This window comes from Thunnus maccoyii, chromosome 19 (assembly GCF_910596095.1).
Source record: "Thunnus maccoyii chromosome 19, fThuMac1.1, whole genome shotgun sequence".
In the NCBI taxonomy this organism is placed as follows: Eukaryota; Metazoa; Chordata; class Actinopteri; order Scombriformes; family Scombridae; genus Thunnus; species Thunnus maccoyii.
In genome coordinates this window covers 1164850-1188138 of record NC_056551.1, presented here as the reverse complement: position 1 = coordinate 1188138, position 23289 = coordinate 1164850, and the positions used below count along the sequence as shown (strand labels likewise).

The window sequence follows — 23289 nt, the reverse complement described above, 5'->3', positions numbered from 1 at the left end:
AGTTACATTTTCATACATAACGTTTTTGCTCATCCACATTCACTACATTTGGATGGACAAATAGCCGTTGATGTATGAAGTTTATGAATTGCTATATTTTCAAGAATGGTAATCGTTTTCCTATTTTACAGTTTTTCAATTCTGCCTTAGTCAGGAGCTAAAAAGACTTTAAATGTGAGACGTAAATCCCATCACAAAGCATATTTCATCCCGCGGCTCAGTAAACTGACAGACTGGACTTGACGTTTGGATTCAGCCTACCTTTGCAAACATGAACTCAATGAGTCTTCATCAGTCAGAGTGGTTATGTGAATATTAACTGTTTGGTACCCTGAATGGAAAGTGCTAAAAAACCAAATAATCTGCAATGTGATATATTCCCTAAACTGTTTGCCATTGATCTTTGGTCAGCAGGGAAAGCAAGTCTGTGTGTCTGTGAGTTCTGAGAGAAAGGAGGAAAAGAGGAAAAACTGAATGTGCTCAGATTAATTACCATCCTTTAAGATAAAATGAATGCTACTTGCATGAATATTATTTAATAGTCTAAAAGGCTAGAAAGTTAAAAGGTACTACTATTCCTGAGTTGGTAAGCATCTAAAATGGCATTAAATTTGATGAGAAGCACATAATGACCTGGTCATCAAATTTAGGACTTGGACTTCAAACAGATTTGAGATTTTGAACGAGAAAACAGGAACAATCTATCTGCTACGAGGTCATCTCTGCTTTGACAAAGCCTGATAATTTTGGGGGTGAATACAGTTTAAATCTGTAAATAAATAAAAATATGGAGTCGCACCCTTGTGGACCCACCACCTGCAGGGATAGAAACTTGGGTTGGGTGTGTTGCCAGTCAGACAGCAGGCAGGGGCAGGGACCTGGGCATGCTGATCCTGAACATCATAAACTAGTTCTAGGGGCATGGAACGTCACCTCCCTGGTGGGGTAGGAGCCGGAGCTAGTGCGGGAGGTGCAGCGGTACCGACTAGATATAGTTTGGCTCGCCTCTACGCACAGCAACGGCTCTGGAACCAAACTCCTGGAGATCGACTGGACTCTCTTTTCTGGAGTTTCCCAGGGTGAGAGTTGCCTGGCAGGTGGGGATACTTATGAGCTCCCGGCTGAGCACCGCAGTGTTGGAATTCTCCCTGTGGAACAAGAGGGTCGCCTCCTTGCAGCTACATGTGGCTAAGAGGAAGACTCTGACTTGCTTGGCTGACTCAGTTTGACTTGGTGTGTCAGTCCAGCATGGCAGGGATTTGCATATCCATTACAACAGGGCTGCCCACTTGAAGATGTGTCTTTAAACGATGACGCACTTGTCTTGAGTTGAAAGCAGCGTATAACATCATGGCTGTGACTAGTGGTCAAAGTCACAGCTGTGAAATGGTGGATAAACACATTTTATTTCCTATTAGTTCTTCACAATAAAAGCCTTCCATTAGTTTGTCAGTGGGAAACTTTTAATATGAAGCAGCAGCAGGAAATGTGTTTTCATCAGCAGTAACTTAACACGGATCGGATACAGCTAAAAGCGATCAGGAAACTGTAAAATAAAGCCGATATCTGAAGTTACAAACAGAAACTTAACTTCAAACCAAAGCGATTCAGTTAGAAGCTACAAAAATACTGAGAGCTGAACACAGACTTTTAAAAGCATCTTTGACTCTGGTCTTCAGCACAGACATGTGTTGAGTCTCGCAACACAGCTTGTTTGAGGGGGAAGAGTGGGGAGAAGGGGGGTCGTCACAGGTTGTCTGTAGTCAGTGAGATTTAACTGTAATCAGTTGGCGATGGGTCGGGCGGGTTGGATCAGATGGCGGGGGTGCTGCTGGACAGACCTGGTAGACCCAAACAAGTTGTGAAGGTGGACTTGGAACGTCTGGCAGAGGACCCTGTCCATGAGGTCTTCAACTCCCACCTCCTGAGGAATGTCTCCTGCATGCCGGCGGAAGTTGGGGACATGGAATCCCAGTGGGCCATGTTCAGGACCTCAGTTGTGGAGGTCAGAGTGGCTGGAGGGTCGGCGGTGCCTGTCTGGGTGGTAACCCAGGCAGCTAAGGCCAGGGTGCTGGTAAGGAGCCTCCGGCCGATTGTCGAACCTCAGATTCAGGAGGAACAATTCAGATTCCATCCTGGCCGTGGAATAGTGGACCAGCTCTTCATCCTTTAAGGGTCCTGGGTGTTTGCACATCCAGTCTACATGTACTTTCTGGACTTGAAGAAGGCTTACGACCGTGTCCCTTGGGGCACCTTGAGGGGGGTGCTGCGGGAGAATGGGGTACCGGGCCGTTGCTGTGAGCCATTCAGTCCTTAAATAACCCACTGAGTGCTGTGCTCGCGTTCTCAGAAGGAAGTCAGACTTGTTCTTGGTGGGTGTTGGGCCCTGCCGGGGTTGTCTCTTTTCACTGATTCTGTTTGTGATTTTCAATCTCAAGGAACAGCTGGGGGGAGGAGAGTTTCCAGTTTGGGGACCTCAGGATTGCTTCTGTGCTTTTTGCAGATGATGTGGTTCTGACGGCTTGAACACACAGTGACCTCCAGCAGGCACTGCGATGGTTTGCAGCCAAATGTGAAGCGGTCAGCACCTCCAAGTCTTAGGCCATTGTACTCTGCCAGGAGAAGGTGGACTGCTCCCTCCGGGGTGGGAGTGAAGGAGTTCAAGTATCTCGGGGTCTTGTTCACAAGAGAGACTAAGATGGAGCGTGAGGCTGACAGGCGGATCGGTGCAGCATCAGCAGTAATACGGGCAGTGAAGAAGGAGCTGAGCCAGAAGGCAAAGCTCTCAATTTACCAGTTGGTCTACATTTCAAACCTCATCTATGGTCACAAGCTTTGGGTAATGACTGAAAGAATACAAACGGCCGAAATGAGTTTCCTCCAGAGGCTCAGCCTCAGAGACAGGGTGAGGAGCTTGAAGATCCGGGCGGAGCTCGGGGTAGACCTGCTGCTCCTTTGCCTTGAAAGGAGCCAGCTGATGTGGTTTAGGCATCTGGTTAGGATGCCTTTTGAATGCCTCCCTCTGGAGGTGATCTGGGCATATTGAACTAGTAGGAGACCCCAGGGCAGATGCAGAACGCACTTGAGGGATTACATATCTGTTCTGGCCTGGGAATGTCTCAAGATCCCCCAGTAGGAGCTGGAGGGCGTTGTCAGGGTGAAGGATATCTTGGTTACTCAGTCTGATGCAAACTGCAACCTGGTCCCAACTAAGCAGCAATGGATGGATAAATAAAAACAGGGCCATACACATTATTGTAATCAAGTATCATTATCTATATTTCTTGATATGGATTTTTTTATATTGTAATAATTATTCCAATTATGACTAATCTTGTTATCTATACGGTTATCTGGAATGATGTATTAAAAATAAGTTAAACACAAGTACAAGAAAAGAACATTTATTCATTCAACTATGAAGGTTACAGCCATAGCATGCATAGTAACACACAAACACAAAGTATACTTCAAACACTTCAAATATCAAAAGTTAAGAATACAATCAACACTTCATAAGTAGTGGTGCAATACTTATTCAAAGTCAGTGACGAGAAAGTCATGTTTGCTGCATGACATCACATTAAAGTCCCCCCATGTATAAAATTTGATTATAGCATCATATCAAATTATTTTGATGACACAAGTTTTACTCTGATGTATGCTTTTACTTTTAGTCCTTTTTTGTAGGTCGGGTCAGATCTGTGGGGGTGGTGTCTTTCAGTCTATTTTGATACTACCAAAAAGCCACAGTTTCTAATCCTACACATAGGGGCTTTAAATAGGTGCAATGTGTGAGATTTCACCATAATTTCTGTTTAAAACATTCAAAAATGAACTAAAAATATCAACAGAATGTGAAGAAACAGTTTTGACGTTATGTCAAAGATATCTATGTATTGTTTTGAATAGATATCTACTGAAGTAGCATGCTAATCAGCTAACCCCTCCCATCTGGCCCATACTGTTTCATAGTACCACTTTGTGTCTGAGAGACTGTAGCGTCCAGTCTTCCCTCAGTCAACATGAGAGGGAGAAGAAGTGGTGCTGCCCTGAGCAGCACTGGTGGAGATGAGCCAGGCTGAAAGCTGCTGTACCTTTCACTCTAGTGCTGTCAATACGTCACTTTATTATTTACTATTTAGAGTTCCAATATATGGTCAGTAACGCCTATTTGGAAAGTTGCACTGATGATGTCGCAGCAGCCATTTTCTGCTGCAGATGCTGGCTGAGTGAGACATCAGCTGGTAGTTTGCACTGGGTTGTACCAGCTATGTGTAAACTGGCATGAGCCATTTGGCATTGTGGCACATTGTAGTAAGCTGGATTGATATTGAAATTTATCAACAAATTAGGTTTCAAATGGATTACTATGTTGTAAAATGGCATACAATTACTGAAAATATGATGCTGTGTGGCACAAAACTGCTGTTTTACAATTAGTGAGTTCTGTGACATTTTACCCCTACCTTAGGGATGTGTGTAACTATTTAGTTGTTACTTAGTGTTATGTTTTGACTTGTCTCCATGGTGCAACCGCTTTCTGATCTGTACAGCTCTTTGGCAATTTACCTCTGGCTCTAATATCTCTGTAACATTTTGATATCTCAATGACGATACACAGATTTACTGTTAACAGTAAGCTTTACGTTACATTCAGTGAGTGATAATGGTATGCTGCTGCTTATTTGTTTGGATCACGTGGCCAATTCTTACACATTGCACCTTTAAAGTAACTCAACTGTCCTCTGACTTCCTTATAAATACATCATGATTGTGAAGTTTTTTCTGAAGATATCACAAGGATAACACTGAACAGATTAGGGGTGTAACAGTACATGTATTCGTGCTGAACCGTCACGGCATAGACGTTACGGTCCGGTGCATGCAGTCGCATGAAGAATATGCTCTGTGACTCAAACAATTACTGTCACAATAGTTTAATAATCCACTGATGTGTGGAACAATAACTGTAGAGCACCAGTTCCACCTGAAACATTTTGGCAGCACATCACTTAGCTGTAGCATACTTATTGGTGTATATTAGCCAGTTTAGCTAAGGTAGCCTGGTTAATCTGGTTATCCCGTAGAGTCAGAGACCCATAACACTGACTGACTGCAACACTAGTATTAAGATACGCCCTGTTATCTCTGTAGTGCAATGATACCCCCTCCCCTCTCTGTGACAGTCACCTTTTCACTCCACCTTTGAGTGAAGCTGTTCAGAACAATAATAAAAACATTTGATTTCTGACATGGTCGTCGTCGTAAGAACTAGTTCTGAGAGAAAAATGTACTTAAAAAGTATTGCAGTAAAAGTAGTGGTTTGGTCTCTCTGACTGATATATTATTATATATGACATCATTAGATTATTAATAGTGAAGCATCAGTGTTAGAGCAGCATGTTACTGTTGTAGCTGATGGAGGTGGAGCTGCTAAATAGCATAAAATAGCTATCAGCAGGTTTCCTGTCACTCTGCAACAAAGGTTGTTTTCCACTGTGGCAACTCATCTGTTTCAGTAATAGTTTCCACTGCAGCACAACTAAACTGTTTCATTAATAATAACAACAATAATAATAATTGTTTTCTGCTGTACTGAGGTACATTCCGAACCGTGAATCTTTTGTACCATTACACCCCTAGAACAGATGATTCCATATTGAATTCTTCAGACTTTCTTTCACTCAAGGTCCAGACTAATAGGAGGAAGTCATTCATCACATCAACTCATTTTACTGATGAGCTTTTAGTGTTCATTTTTTTCCACAATTTCTTAATCATACAGTAGATCTTTAGAAAAGTTAAAAACCAGCCCATGACCTAAACTAATCACTGACATCTTGTAGCTTTCCTTGTCATTTAAAGGCCTAAAATATAGCATCAATAATAATTATAATAAGATCAAATATAAAATAAAATAACAAAATTAAAGTCTATTTTTTTAAAAATTACATAACACCACTCATTGTTTTCTTAAAGACACAGCCCGTCTTTGAGTTAAGCTACTGTTACATGGTTTAAAAAAAGAAAAAAAGCTTCTGAAGTAAAAATGTTGCTCAATGACCATATTTTGGTTTTCAGATGAAAATAAATCTACCAAAAAGCTGTTTTGCATTCTTATGAAAACATCAAATAAAATCCATACATTTTATTGAAATACACTACAAAAAGATAGAAAAATAGTTCTAGTATTACAGTTGGCAGCAGACTGGCTGGGCTCAGAGAAGGAGGTGGCTGGTTGGTGCAGTGGGATCACATGATGGAGCAGCCTCTTTTGGCAGTGCGAGGGTCTCCCTGCACAGAAAGACAGAAATTATATTACTAATGCTCTCATTTTTTTGCTTATTTTGGAGGCTTTAAACACAAGTAAAACAAAGTTGCTGTTTTCGAGATGCACAATAAGGAGGTACTTGAACAAAAATGGGCTGCGCGGTCAAGTTGCCAGAAAAAATACAATTAATTACAATAACAATAACAAACAGTAGCTACACAAGCCTCAAAACAAGCCTCAAAACTTCTGGAACAAAGTTATTTGGAGTGATGAGACTAAAATTGAACTATAGATACTAAAGACATTATGAATGGTGCACATCTTACAGATTCTGTCAGGGTATGTACACTTATGAGCACAACTGTATATATATATACACACACACATATACATACATACAGAGTTCTAAATGTACACACATATCACAATGCTGCTGGTTGACTCACCTGCTGGTGGAAGAGGTCTTCCTCGATGGCCTCCACTCCGTTATCATCATCTTCTTCTTCACCCTGCTCTTCTTCTACTCCTGTCTTGTATGTCGTGGTTCTCTTTGCCACCTCCTGCCACACACACACACACACACACACACACACACACACACACACACACACACACACACACACACACACACACACACACACACACACACACACACACACACACACACACACACACACACACAATAAGTGTCACTCAGCATCCTCTATAGACTCTGTAGTCTAACTATAGTCAGACAGATACTGAGAGATATTTGAGAGTGTTTAGAAAGTCAGAGAACAGTAAATCGGCTGATGGTCATTTTTTAAAACCAAACTTTTTTTAATATTGTGACCCAGAAACATATTAACTATATCCAAAGATACTTTGCTTTTTATCCCTGACACAGAGCTGGCTGAGAATGTGAGAAGAGGCAACAGAGACAGATGGGTGACTATCAGTGTAGCGGAGAGGTAGTGATATGTAAGAGTGAACAGAGAGAGAACACAGGATCAGTGACACAGTACAGAGATGGAGAGAGTGAATGTTTATGTGTGTGTGTGTGTGTGTATGGTCTCACCTCTCCCTGAGGGTTGATCAGTACCACATGGACATCCTCTCCTGACCCCCAGGAGGACTGGTTCTTCCACACCAGGTCTGTGGGAGGTTTGGAGCTCACACCGGCATCAGACACCCAAACCTGCAGACAGCAAAAAGGCACACATGAGGTTTCTGAAAGCCCTGAAGCCATCTTCAAATTCAACAGTGTTCACATTAAGTGACACAGTGCATTAAACAGTTATAATGCTATCCTGGACATCCAACATCATAACAGTATACACATGACAGAAAAATCACAAAGAGCAGAATGTCCCCATGCTGATGTTTTACAGAACATCACTGTTTGTGATTTGCACTGGACTTAAAGAGATCCTACTATCTGAATCAAGTCAAACTCTTACCATGACTTTCTGGCCGGCCTTGAGGACGTATTTGGGAGTGAACTTATAGGTGGCTGTAGCATTTCCAATAGTCTTAATCATCTCATAACCCACCATGGCCTGGTCCTGAGACAGACATTGCAACAGTAGAGAGATGTGTCAAATATGAAGTTACAGCAGATGGAGATGAGGAACAAACACTGTTTTCCGTTTCTAAACTACAAGCACTAGCCCAGGAGCTCACCTGTTCACCACTGTTGTGGACGCAGATGAACTTGCCGTCGGTGTCGATCTCGTCGATGCAGATGGGTCCTGTTGCTGAGGCGGAGTGGGCGATGGAAACCGAGCTGCTGGCTTCCTGTTCCTCCACATCCACGCGCTTCCTCTTTCCCTGAGTGGTCCGAACGCTGCGGCTGCTGGACGAGGCTCGAGACACCGTGACGCGAGACACGGGGCTGGGAGACAGCTTCAGTCTGAGGGAGGGGAAAACACCGCAGTTCGATATCTGGCATGCTACGCGAGGAACAGAGATCTATTGGTTTGTGGGTTCTCACCTCTCCTCTTCTCCCTCCAGGAGTTTGCGGTAGGCATTGATCTCCATGTCCAGAGCCAGTTTCACATCCAGCAGCTGTTCGTACTCGTTCAGCTGTTCCTGCATCTTGGCCTGGATCTCGGCCACCTCGCGGTCTTTTTCCGCCAGCAGCTTGCGGCTCGTGTCTTTCTCCTGAGCCAACGCCTGCTCCAGCTCCATTATACGATCCCGCCAACCACGAGTCTAAAGACAGACGAGGAGGTCAGAGTCTGAGGTGACACTGGAGCAGATGTGAGCCAGCCAGCCAAGACTTAATCTGTCATTTAAAAATGCTTGGATATCTGCCTCAATGACATGAAATGAATGAATTAGACAAGAAAAACATTTATGAGAGAGTGGGCCTACTCATAAACTATGACAGATTATTATTATGGTTTGTGGTTTGTGGTTTTGAGTCTCAGAGCATGAATTTTTTCTGTTACAACAGGAAGTTGGCTTTATCTACCAGATCTTTTTCCAACAGGTAAGCAAGGATATCAGATTCAGATTTGAGATTAATGTCTTTGGCTTTAGATTTTCCAGCGTTTATCAAATTTAACTACTTAAGAAACACATTCTAATTCTGTCACAAACTAAAAAACAGAAACCCTTCATGATAAAGATCAAATGTCGACCTCCTTCTGCAGTCCTGCCAGCTGGGCGGTGAGGCTCTCGATCCTCAGGGACGACTCCCTCAGTTCCTCTCGGGCCATGTTGGCTGATGCTCCGTTCATCTCAGAAAAGCGACGCAGGTCCTCCAGCTGGAGACAAAACATACAGATGCTTCCGATATGAGCGACATCAACATTGTTTCCTTCTCATTCACACCCTGAAAGAGGAACTGTGCAGTGTTAGTTACTTCCTGACATGCAGGAAGTTAGTTAGTAAAGTGTTGCTGTTGCTCAGCTGTAGATTGTTTATGTCTATACGGTGACTGCAAGAATGCATTAAACGTTGAGTAAATGCATTTTAAGTAGTCATCATAACAGTTGCAGTCTCAGTAGTCATGAACACTGAGCAGTAAGCTGTAAGTAGACTGCTCTGTCCACTGTGCTGCTGTGATTTTAATATCATTGTTCATCCGTGTCTTTTTAATAACATTTCACCATAAAGAAAACAACATTTACATTAACTACTTTTATATGTTGCATTTTCAAACATATCAAAACTGAATAAATAAGCAATAAATATCAAAATCACCATATTAAAAACATAGCAACCAAACACACTTTCAGGCTGAGGAGGTTTGCAGGAACTTAGCAATCAGAAAAAAAAAAGAGCATCAAAGCAGCAACAGAAAAGATTTGACATAAAAAAAACAAGTCAAAGCATCTGAAACATGTGAGCTGTCAACACAGACGACTGAATGTGAGCCACAACTCACCTGAACAACACAGGCTCTGGCTGCTTGTGGAAGACAAATATCCATCATTGTCTGTGTGCATTCACTGTGGTCTAACATGTTGTCTAATGTATATTAGGGCTGGGTGATATGGACAAAATCAGCAAATACCTTGATATATATATATCAAAAATATTTTGATATTGTGACAATATCATAGAGATGACTACTGGTGCTTTCACAAAATATTGACACAATGAGATTTTTGATAAATACTCATCAATAATGTGGATATAATGACTAAGCTAGACATCACTTTACTGTAACGCAGCCTTTCAAAGCAGGAAAAGACAACATATCCAAAAATCAAAGACAATATCTAGTCTCATTTCATGATAGATGAAATATCAATATGTTGTCCCCAGCCCTAATTCATGTGTGATGTGGCTGTCTGATAGCCAGTCACATCTCCACCTTAACATCGTTAAAATGCCTGAACCATTTTTCAGGGGTTGTGTTTGTTTTATATCAAAACATTTCCTATGACGGGGTGACGGTCTAAAAAGGTTTGGGAATCACTGTTTTAGTGTAGCTTTGGTCTACATTTCTTTTTCCTGCTTTGGGCCTCTTCTATTTGCAATGAAGCTGAACCTTAATGCTGCAGAGCTTCCAACTTTGTGTTTGTCTCTTTCCAGTTTCCCTGCATTCAGCCAGTTTCATATAGTAATGCTTTTCCCAGTGTGCTGTGGGAGGACTTGACTGGCCTGCACATAGCTCTGACCTCAACCCCCATCCAACACCTGTAACACATACTGTGAGCCAGGCCTTCAATCACATGCTCCACCACTACACCACATGTAGATGGAATGTTTGACTGGCTACATATTTTGGTCATGTAGTGCAGTTTTGAACCCTTAAGATTCACACTTCATACTATGGAATTGACTCATATCTGATTGGTTGGCTGGTGTCTGATCAATTCTTATATTGTGACACCAGTATAGTTTGTGTCCTGACTCATGAGTTACAGTATATTGTTGGATGAACTTGTTCCTTTCTAGTGAAATGAAGTGTAGGAGATGACACGTTCCTCCTCCTGTCGCAGCAGCTACAGACATACATGTTATTACAGATGATTATATGAACGGAGAACATACTTTGGTTATGTAGGTGCTCTCCATGTTGTCCTTGTAGATCATGATTTGCTCCTCGTTCTGAGCCCTCATGTCAGCCAGGGCCTGAGTCAGTTTATACTCGTACTCCTCCTTGCGCCCAGAGTCCACCTCCACCAGGCGGCTCTCATAGCGCTGCCGGGCCTCCTCCACTTCCTGTAACACAGCAAACACACACACTGAGCACTCAGACAGTATTCTCAGGAGCGATCTTGTCCTGTTGGACTCGAGTCAGTGTAGTTAGGTTGCACTAATCAAATTCAGTCATTAGTTGCAGCCTTACTGAAAACTCAAGGTCATCATGATTTTGAGTCTGCTTTTCTTTGGTCAACAAATCTCATGTGCAAAGAACTTGTCTATTAACAGGTATTGATTGTGTTTATCAAAGCCTGATCACATGGTTTCTGCCAGTGCATTGCAAGCCTGCTGACACGCCGGACCTAACCTTCAATGATTTTTTTTTTTTTTTTTTTTTTTTTTTTTTAAATTTATTGACCCACTAGCTCAACTACAACACAGATGACTGTGTTTCCAGCGTGGACACGGAACGTCTGACAGCAGTGGCTCATGCTGGTTATTTTGCTTGCGTTTCTTCTTCACTGTCACCTATTACTGCGGTCCATCTGACCATCACCAGTCTGTTCATAGTGTCACTCTGGTAGTGGTGAGCCAAAGTAGCTCAATCAATTCTGAGCAGTCCTGTTTAGAAAAATAAAAAAGTATGGATACTTGGTGCCAGTGTATCAATAACAGTGTATCAATAACAGTGTATCAATAACAGTGTATGGATAACCACATATCAGGACTTGAATACAAGTTTTCTGTAGAGTTGAGTGAAAAAACTTTATTTTAATTGAATTTCTTTTGTTGTTGTTGGAAACAGCATTCCAAGACTGTACATTTTCAGATTCTTTATAAGACTCTGCTATAATTGATTTTTTTTTCAGTGTTGAATTGCTAATTTACAACATATATACATATGTCGTCATATTTTCAAATCTCCAGTAAGCTTTTAGCGCTGCTTTAATGAAAGGCCCTGTGGAATCTGTTATGCTGTATGAGAGAAACTATAGGGTCCTACTCCTGCACGCCATAATGTTAGAGGAGCAATGAACTGGTGCTCTGTGTGTGTGGAGCAGACGGCCATATAAAGAAATATGTCACGAGCCAACGTCAGCTCGGGCTGAAAGTAGAAAAAAAACTGTTGGAAAGCAAACGTTCACAGCTCACAGGATGACTTCTACATACATTTACCTCATTATTTGACACTCTGGCCACATTTAATATGAACATCCCACATTGTAACATTATATACACGAGTGAAAATAAAGCTTTATGTCTTCAGTAGGAACCAACACGCTTGGAGCTGAGAACCACACAGACAAAGTAGAGAAATCACAGTACTGAGAAACAGGCACGTTGTTGGTTTGCTGTTGATATGCTGACATGTTCTCAGAAACAGCAAACACACACACACACACACACACACACACACACACACACACATACACATACACATACACATACACATACACATACACATACACACACACAGTGCTGATGCAGATTAAACTGCAGCGATACATCCTCAACAGCAGGATCATTCATGATGCTGAATGGTAGTTACATAAAGAGTCAAGAGCATGGTTTGGCTCGGGTCAGTGTGTCCACCGGTCGTTCAGCGTGATCAAATAATGTGATCCAACCAGAGTGCTGCCCTGAGGACGTGCATGTATACCAGGAGACACTGAACACTCATCTGCCTCTGACTGCAGAGTGAAAACCCAATGAAATCAACTCATCTGCTCCTGACTGCTTATTCTTTCCTGAATGATTCACCTCTTTACCAGGAGAGAACAGACGTAACGATGACGAGAAACGCTAACGGAGCAACATCTTCTTCAATGTCTGATTATCCGGTTTCAAACTCTCACCTCCTTGTGCATGCTCTTACGGAAGTCCATGTCCTCGGTCAGACTCTGGCAGCGGTTTTCCAAGTCGACGCGCAGGAGCATCTCGTCTGCCAGGTGCTTCTTGGCCTGAGTGAGACTTGTATCCAACTGAGGATGAAAACACATCAGACAGAGCTTTGAAATAAGTCCAGATGAATGGAGAAGGATTGAAAAGTTTAACAGTTCACTACAAAGAATCTGACGAGCCATCACAAACAGCATTTTGTTGAAACAAATACACATAGGGTTTTTGTTTTTAATGATCACTGCATTAATAGTCAAAGGAACAGGCTACATATGTAACAGTAGTGCTGTACCTCCTGCAGCTGTTCTCGCAGGTCGGCCAGCGTGTCCTCCAGGCTCCTCTTCTCAGACAGCGCTGTAGCTAGCATGGCCTCTTTAGAGTTCAGCTGAGCCTCCAAGTCCTTCAGCCTGGCCTGGGCTCCTGCTGCCTCAGAGTCCTTCTTGCTGTAGCTGTAGAAGGAGGATGATGATGAGGCATGGTGAGTACATGTGGATGACAGTGTGATGGTGGTGACTACCTTCAAGGAGTTAAGTTACACCTGTCTCTCTTAACACAGGTCTCAATAACCTTCATTACAAAACATGGATTTTGGCCGTGTTGAACTTCATAGAAAAACTGTCAGTATATTACTGATATTACTCATCAAATTATGATGTAATATTTGTCATCCAAATATTAATACATTAGGACACAATAAACATGTTGATGGGAAACAAAAGAAAAAGATGAAGCCATAATAAAACAGATAAAAGACACAAAATACACACAAGCCAGCTGTAGAGAGAGAGAAGGACGGAGTGGAGATGTGATGATATAGATGTTAATACTAAAAGGTAAATATATTTACTTCATGTCAGGATATGTCTAAAAAGACAAAAAAGGCTCTTTGCAGCCTTTAATGATTTTAAAAGAAAACATATCAAAACTTCCCATGTTCAATTGTGTTACAGTAATCAGATAGATAAATAATAGCAATAATTAAATAAAAGCATAATTGCTTCATTTGTGTTTTTGCTGATTGTTTTTTTCGTTTGTTTGTTTGTTTTTTAGTTATATTTAATGCAGGTTTTAACACAACCTGTCTTGAGGCTCTTGTAAAGTCCATGTGCACTCTGTTTACACTTGGTCTTCACAAGTGAGAAGAGATTTGACCTGCAAACTGACAGCATCATGTCTATCAGTCAGCATTAATATTAGTTATGGGAAACACCTTTACCTACTAGGATTCATCAAAGAACTGACCTGCCTGCTCTACCAGTGAGGAGGGATCAGCATTTCTTTTGATTTATTTATAAAGTGAATCAACAGCTCTCTAGAACTGTTGAGTAAACGTTAAAGCCTTCATGAAGGTGAGATTTCATGCAGGGTCGTTGATTAGACAGCACTGGTTTAAGCTGGGTGGACATCATAAACTGCAACTGGTGTATGAGCACATTTACTGGGCTGAATAGTGCATTTGATCCCCTGTTTTCAGAAATAGGTAACAAATGTCAAAATACACACTAATTAAAGTAGATTCTATTCTAAGGCATTGCAAAAGAGTGGTCCTTCCTCCCAGATGAGAGCTGGGTTTACAGTAAACAGGGACCTCTGCTGGTCACTACATGTCAGGACAGAAGAGACAATGAGAAGAAACAAAGAGGAGCTGCTGATTAATAGAAGAGCTGTTTATTTATGTCATCTTTGTTCTATGTGGTATTTCACAATGGCACATTGCATTGTCAGTGTTGGGGTGGGGGGTTGGGGGGGGTCTGTGCCTGAGCAGAAGAAGACACTCAGCATACACACATTTCTCTGTTCTCTGTCAAAGAGCGGCTGAGATTGACACTAAAATGAGAACAGCTGGTCCACCTTAAACATCAGTGAGCCTTAAGTGAGCCTGGTCAGGTTAGGCTAACACATTGTCGCTAACTCCAGGGCTAACCCCCTTCACTTTTCCAGCAGTGGGGGAAACAACAGACAAGGCTTTTTTTTTTTTTTGATCTACAGAAGCTGCAGCATTGATGAACTGACACACTGTAGCCTGTACTGAACATTAACTGCCATATTGACAACTTACTGCTAAGCTTTTCCTCTGCTCCAATCGGATTCAGTCACTTTTCTGCCGCTCGCTCAACCGTGCACTCGCTACACACATACATTACACACTGTCCTGTTCCTTAGAAGGAGCCATTCTAACAGTACGTTTCACACAGATGTCCTTTGAAGAATGAGGAGAGGGAAGATGACTCAAAACATGGTGAAAATCATCAGTAGCCCACTGATATTAATGACTGTGTGAATTTTTCACAGTGGTACACCACCGCTGCACAATAATATAAAAAGGGAAACACTGACTGTTGTTTTTCCATCTGATATTTCCTGGTCTGATTATTCAAATTAAAACGCCTTTAAATTCTTAAGTAAGATTTAAAACAATATTGATAAATGTAGAGGAGAGCCACATATTTCACTCTCTAAAACATGTTGGTCATCCGTTTCCGGGCTCTGAGCCTGGTTTAACTAAGTCAACAGTGGGTTTGTGAGTAGAGTGGTCTGCTGAGACAGAGGCTAATTATTTTCTCATGGTGTGCATCAGGGTTAGGATGTGGGCGGCTGGGACTGCTGCTGAAGTGGACAAACACACTGTGGTATGTCTGCTTTCTCTTACTGAGAAACATTCACTGACCCGACAGGCTCTGCCTTCACACAACATTCTGAGTTGGACCAGACCAACACATCACATTTAGCAGAGACTGTTTCAGAAGGACAGCTGTCAATGCAGCTTCATCAGAGAGAACACATCAGATAACAGCAGTGTACTCCCAAAACCAGCTTTTCCTGTTCTGCTTGTTGTTTCTGAGGAAGTTTTGGACATCCACAAGAAAAAGCATAAATTACACAGAAAATATTTTGGAAAGTAAATATGGCGTTATATTTGTGCCTCATTCCTGAGCAAGCATGGGAGATTTGGAGCACAGAATAATATATTTTGCAAGCACATAAATTATTTTTTTTTATATTTTGAAGAGAAATTACATGCAAGCAAAAAATAATGTAGTTTGAGCAAACAAATATTCTATTCTGTGCTCAATAAATGTATTTGCATGTTTGCTATTATACATATTAACATGCAATAATAACTCCTCTAACTCAGTTTTACTAATATGTCCTCTCATAAACTCATCCTACGTCCGCTGACAGACCACTGCACACTAGCTCACATTCTCCATGTCCCCCTCTCCACTCTGTGCACACTCAACTTTGCCTTGCGCACACTCTCTCAACCTGGCATAGCCTTACAAATGTGCCACAAAAAAAAATCAACCAATCTGAGAATTGGAGAAGGCAAATTCTGATTGGTTGTTTCATCTCCAATCACAACGGTTCTGTTACAAGACAAACAAGAGGGATTTTAGATTTCCAGCCACTGAATATGACAGAATCAAATGGTGGAAACAGCAACTATATGCCACAGCGTCAGGTGAGTTATGATTACCTTATGAATTTCTAGTTTTGTGATATCACATTATTGTTTGCGATGCCTTTGACGAAACCTGCTTCCAAGATGCTGTAGATAATTCTACTAGCCATCTAATCAGAGACCAAACAGCCAAATAGAATTTACCTACTCAATCAACCAGAAACATCTCTAAATGCAGCTACAGTAGGAGACAAATAGCGTAAAATGTACACACACTGCACTGACGTTCACAGCTAACATTACACTGCTAACTTCATACTCTCTTCTCCAGTCTGGCAGCTACTGTCACAAAGCCGCTCTCTCTCTCTCGACCACAATATGCCCACAACCTAACCTTCCCCCACCCCCCACCTATTTGCCCCATCTATTCGAGCATTGCCATGGCATCTATCTATCTACTAAAGGAAGGAATCTCTATATGTATGCATGTCCTTCACATATGTCTTGAACCGTTCATCCTATCCACTCCACACTTGGCGGGTGTATGGCTGGGGACCAAAGGGAGCACCAGTGTCGAGTTTGGTGCAATCAAGACATGAGATATTAATAATAAACCAGCGATCAGCGAGCCACTGAGCTCTGTGCAGGGGCAGGGTGGAGCTTCAGGGCTCTGCTGACTGACTCCAGCATGTCAGGGAGAGAGAGCAGAGATGAGGCGTGACAGAGAAAAGTGCTCTAAAAAGAGAAAAATAGACAGCGAAAACAGAGCTCAAACATGGACACTCTTACCCCATGTCTAGACAGAAAGCTTAGCATTAGCACGTTTAGCAGATCATCATCAGCAGTGAGTGCATTTATGTTGATTTTGTCAAACAACGTCATGATCATAAAATAATAGTTTCATCAACGCAGTGCAGCAGTTTGGGAATGTCTGCTAGTTGACTAGTACAGTTTATGGTCCACGATTAAATCACCATTTTACACTTGTTCCGTTGTCTGACAACAGAAACAGAAAAATACAGAGAAAATGTTTTCAAAAGAAAACAGTTTTAAAAATTAGGTGGCATAGTGTAGACATAGTCTACACACAAAGTGTTTCAGCCATCCATCTCATAGAACAGATACACCTCTATTTTAAATCAATGCATTTGTCTACACTGGCCACACGACGGCTCACATTTCACTCACACTATACGTGACCAAAGCGTGTTTTTACACTCTGTTTTACACGCATGACTACAGTGATTAGTGTGAGTTGAGCTCACAGGTGACGGCCTACAGTCGATAACGTGCCTGTACACCCTGTGTAGACAGAGCACTAGCTGCTGCTCTGCTAATGTGCCGCTCATGCTACGCATCCTGTGTAGACACAGCATACAGGCATCAATAGTAGTAGTTTGTTGGAATAGTGTCTAAAACCCTCACACCTCTCTGACATCAGAAGGAATTGCTGCTTGTTTGACTGCTAAGAGTTGTCATTTTCCTTATTATTTATAAATTCTTAAAAAGTTCAAAAGTAAAATTTCCAAGAAAATTTTCTTATCTTTTGTGTTTTCTCTGTCATTTTAAAATAATACTAAACCATGACCCCAAAACCAAGGCACGGACAGACCTGTGATCCATGTGGACCACTACACACCTGCTGCACACTAAGCAGCAAGCACAAACTATTCTGCAGATGTCAGATAGCAGCTATAATGCTTTGAGGTAAACACTGCACAGTCCAGTAACACTATTCATGTTATAATCCAGATTCAAAACACATGTTAAAAGTGGACCAATAGGTCATGACAACTGGCCAACAGAAAACCATATAGACCACAGGCTGTCACCGCCACCTGTGTCCTTCTGTCAGAGCGCACGACCACACACACTATCCCCTCTGTTCAACAGCACGCGACATGAGTATCCCCAACAGCTCCACACCTCACTCCTCAGACGGATCAGCTCTTGAGTGAAGTATATATGTGTCATGGATGCAGTATAGATTAGTATTCATAATGTTTCTGCTGCATTTATTTAGCAAAAACTGCACACCAATGCAACATTCTTGTTACCACCCTGTGAGATTTCACACACTGGTGAAATCAAAGTTGCTACTTCTGTATCAACTTGCAGCAAAAGGAACATGAAAATACACACAGCTGAGGGTGCCTGAACACAACACAAAAAAATATCTCTTACAATAACAATTCATCAGAGGGAAAGTTATTTCTATAAATGCAGGAAACACTCCATCCCCGTTGTTTCTGTTCTTCCACTCTTGGTCAACAGCTGTGTGTAAGCAGTTGCTGTGGTCGAGGGTGCTGTGCAAACAACTAACCACAAAAACCCAGAAACACTTGGATAATACGATTATGTCATCTACATGTCTGAAGCATACTTCCTCCTCCACAGTGATTCTGAGTAGCACTTTATTCAGCGCAATAAATAGACGAAAAAACAATTTTTCCCTCATTTCAGGACACAAGCACATAAATTCTACACAACACTGTTTTCGGCTTCTCGTCCTAGAAAATACTACAAGTGGACCCTGAAGGCATCATGTGACCTCCAATAACAGGGATGCTTCTGTAATCTGCCATTCTAAGCACACACAGGTACATGCATCTTAATAAATTGTGTATTTCTGGTGAATTTACATATTCGTTCATTTATTTATCAAGTATTAGGTTTGGTAAAGGTTAGGTTAGGATTGACAGCTATTCTCTGTCAGCAACACAGACAATGGTGGGCGGGTAATGATTAATGCCAATCAATTCAAAATGTTGTACATTATTTTTATTTTTTACATTTATTGTAATTGTAACTGCATCGAATATAAGAGTGGTCTCCTCCTCCAACCAGCCACAAAATGAACAGAGGGACAACAAAACACAAAGGTAATGTTCTTTACAGCCCGCGCTTGGTTGACGCTCTCAGCAGAAGAGAAAACGTCACCTCAGACGGACTTACGTGCGTAATGTTGCAAAAGTGGCTCGAAAATCAAAGTCGGTACATAGCTTTTAGCTACTCATGCTGTGATCCTGTCCGTATTTGACTGTATAACATGATTAAAGTGTTATAGGCTTACTTCTGTAGCAGCTGCTCATGCTCGGATTTGATCTTTCCCAGCTCAATCTGCAGCCAGGCCCGCTCCTTGGAGGAGTCATCCAAACTCCTCCTGGCGTCGGCGAGCTCGGTCTCATACAGGGCTTTCAGTCCGGTTATCTCCCGACTCCTCACTTCTTCCTTCTCGTTAATTTGCAGACGAAGTACGTCGTTCTCAGACTCCAGGCTACGGACTTTGTCGATGTAAGTGGCCAAGCGGTCGTTGAGGTCCCTGAGCTGCTGCTTCTCCTGCAGTCGGGTGATCCGGGTCGGGCTCAGCGGAGTACCGCTGCCGCACGTGCTTCTCTGGCTGGTCGGAGTTGCAGCCGCGGTCGCCATTGTAGAAAAGAATCTAAGTAACCCGTCTGAAAGGCAGTGCCCAAACAAAACCGAGATATGGCTCGTGCAGGTGTAACAATTTTAATTCAATCGCTCGACAACAGCCGGCACTTCCTAAAACTATCCTCTAAGTGTGTCCTGTCTTTTCTTAACCGAATGAAAGAGGGGTTTGGCTTCCTAATATGGCGGCTTATTGAAAATGTTACGTTGTGTCCAGCCGGCCAATGGCGTAGCTCGACGCAATGCGTTCTTTCAATTTTAATTTTTGGGTTCGCTTGTAAATGTCACCAAGGTACACCGAAACTCATTCGGACAGGCGGTCTCGGTTTTCTTGCTTTTATCAGATACGCCCTTATCAGCGGCCCGTTTTTTTGAATCCGAGCGGCCAGTTGGCGTCAATAACAAGCGCCAACAAGCGAGTTTTTCGATAACGGCTGAGCCCGGATTTATGTCATTGTATCGTGTCTGCTGTGGTGGCTGCTGTACTTCCAAAGGCAAAATGAAGTGGTCAAGGAGGAAAGGGAGAAATGTCTCTAACCTTAAATCACTGCACCATTAAGGGCAACCGAAGTAACCTACTTTTAATAGCACAAAAATGATGACAATGATCCAAATATAAACGAGTAATTACACTATTTTATAAATTAAAAAAGAAACAGTAATTAATTGTTGTTGTGTGTTGTTGCATGCAGTGGCGTGCACAGATTCTCTAGGGTCCAGGGGCAGGGTCAGAAATATGTCAAGGGCACCTCTTTTGCACAGACAAACTGAGCAAATGACGTCACTACAATAGGACATACACAACATCGGCCACTTTATCAGGAATACCTGTGCAACTATTGTGGTGGTGGTGTACTGGAGTGTATTATATTGAAAAGTGTTCCTAATATTTTGCCCACTCCATTAACATACATGAGGGGGACAAAATAATAGGAACAGTTTTCACTATAATACATTCCAGTACGCCACCACCACCCACTACGACCTTAATAATGAACAAAGTAGAATTATCACCTTTCTGACAATGTCAACAAAAATTGAAAATGTATAAGCTTTGTAAAAGTAGAATTTATGGCAGAGCTGTTGTATTGGATTGCATGAGAATGCACAGGTGTACCTAATAAAGTGGCTGGTGAGCTGTATTTCAAGATGGACATCACATTTTCTTTGCACATGTGGTTTTATCAATGGAAAACCACACATACAATACATAAAAAGAAATGAACTGACACCAAACTGAAATTTTGTCAAAAACAATTTAAAGATGACACCACAATTACATGGCCTATCTATTTATATAATACTTATTTTTTTGTATTGAAAAAAAAGTGTGTTTACGATCATTGTTTCCAAGATGCAGGGGTAGACCAGTGAGGCAAAATCACTTGTTCTTATGTGTTTACACATTCTCATAGCACTATACTGCCGCCCTCAATTCCCTCCAGCCTTTCTCTTTTTAAGCCCTGTTCTTTTATTTATTATTATTACAAACATATTTGACAGTAAAATGTTGATGAAGATGTAAAGCCATGAAAGAAAGGGAGAAAGTAGATGCTATCAAAGGGTCTGATAGTTGATCGGTGTGTAGCATTATTCATCACTTAAGCGCATAATTTTAAAGTACATACCAAAGTTTGGCAGGCTGTAGATCCATCACTCTTAGTGGTCAAGCTGGCACTAACAGTCCAGGGAAACACATCACACAGCTACGCAACAGTCATGTGACAGACAGGTACCTCAACTTTCAGGAGCCATTCAAGAGGCCACATATGACAACAATGTAAGCTTATGCTAGTCCTATGTTCAAAGAGGGTGGGTCTAGCAGTGCAAGCCAATGGCATGGAAGCATCAATCACACAATCAAACACAGCAAAATGCAACATATTAGCATCTTGAGATACCAGAGTATTACATATTAAGATTCTTCTCCCTGGTTACCAAAGAGCTAATATCCCTGGTATGTCCAGTTAGTGTTACATGTCATTCCCCATCTCTGTCTGTCCTCGTTTCCTGACATTTCTCTGTTGTCACTATCTAATTAAGACAGAAAATGCCTGAGAAACTAGATATTTCTGAGCATAACAAGTCCCTCAACACAGATTAACAACAGACAACAGCTAATGATGTCACTTTTTCACATGGCACCACCCTCCTCATCTCATAGCACAACTGCTGAGTGGAATGCACCAGCTATAGCTATACTGATACCGAGAGGAAAACAAACCAAGACTGAATTTCGAAACATATGTCTATGGCACAGAAATGTTGCATATTATCTACTCAAACGTGACAAAGCCATAGGATGTCATGCTTGTGTGGTATTTGGAAATTAAGTTCCTTTTTTTTCTGTGGAACAATGGTGTTGCGAAATAATGACATCAGTTCTCTAACAGTCTACATCACTGACTTTAAAGTTATTTTGCAGCTGAATGACTATTTATCTCCATGAGTTGATTGACGACCATCATCAGCGCTGGGAGGATCACTCCCTCTCCTCACTACTCTGATCAACAATGTACTTCCACTAAACATGTTATATTTATTAGATAGAATGTATAATTCTGATGCTCATTCTATATGCAATCCAGCAGTGTCCCAACACTTCAAGACATTTGATTGTGGCTCTCATCTAACTCCTGTAAGCAGCCATGTATGAAAGTTTAGTTTCGACTTGGCTGATGGTTTGATGATTAATGTGATTTTTCCTCTTTTGCCCTGCACCACAAAGGGGATGTAGGCATTTCCACTACAACTCATAATTGCACCATTTCACAATTTATCAACACATTTCATTTTGTTTTGCATACAAAATTATACCACAATCATAACTGTACAGTATTCTTTAAAATGCTGCCTTATGTCTCCTAACTTAATAGAGCAGAAGTGAGCAACTTTAATGGTACAGTACCATTTATGTATGGAGACCCAAAGTGTTATACACATAACATAATGTATATAACATTACACAACTGAACAGTTACATCATATATGATTATGAAATATTATTCCATCCTGCTTCTTTTCACTATAACATACTTTAATGCAACTAATTTTTATTTAAATTCATCAGTTTTTATTTCAAAATGTCTTTTTCCAAAGTCTATTTTTTATTTCACAACACATTTTTCCCAACAACTGTTTTAGTTTCTATGCCACTTTTCATCACAAAGTCTTTATGTGTCAATCAAGCAGCTGTCTGCTTTAGCAAGAGATAATCACATTACTAGCTCTGCCTTGTTTACCTTGAGTGAATAATGAACTTTCAAGCACAGCATTTAAGCCAACATAGATAAAATGTCTTTAAATTTCATGTGATATTATTGGAAGCACCAGAACAGCTACTAAATGAACCTTGAGGTGAGAGTTTTATAAACTGCCGTTTCCAAGGTCAAGAATGAACTTTCAATCTCGACAGTCAGACCCAAATCAACAATTTTCTGAATCTCCCTGACATTTTCTAAAAACAGCAAGAGAGACTGATGCACCGATTTGGAAATACTTTATTCAGTGTTGCTCTGTTACACAAAATGCATTATATGTTTATATAAATCTACTGCTTTCCAAGCAGACACAGACACCACAGTGTAGCACACTCACACAGTACTAGAACTATGGCTCTGCATATGTACATGGGCTGAGCTACTGATGAGAACATCACAACTCTACATCAGCACTGGAGATTTTCTTTTTTTTTCCCAACAGT

General features: G+C 41.4%; 1 protein-coding gene across 1 annotated transcript; it reads right to left on the bottom strand.

Moving 5' to 3' along the window:
• Positions 1-3388: 3388 nt before the first annotated feature.
• Positions 3389-19782, bottom strand: lmnb1 (lamin B1). The gene is made up of 11 exons (XM_042395168.1): positions 19231-19782; positions 13047-13203; positions 12712-12837; positions 10763-10933; positions 8899-9024; positions 8247-8467; positions 7937-8165; positions 7714-7818; positions 7332-7451; positions 6721-6834; positions 3389-6297 (listed from the first exon to the last, which is right to left on the bottom strand). Exons 1-11 carry the CDS (start codon positions 19584-19586, stop codon positions 6256-6258), a joined length of 1767 nt encoding a protein of 588 aa, XP_042251102.1. The 5' UTR covers positions 19587-19782; the 3' UTR covers positions 3389-6255.
• Positions 19783-23289: the final 3507 nt, after the last annotated feature.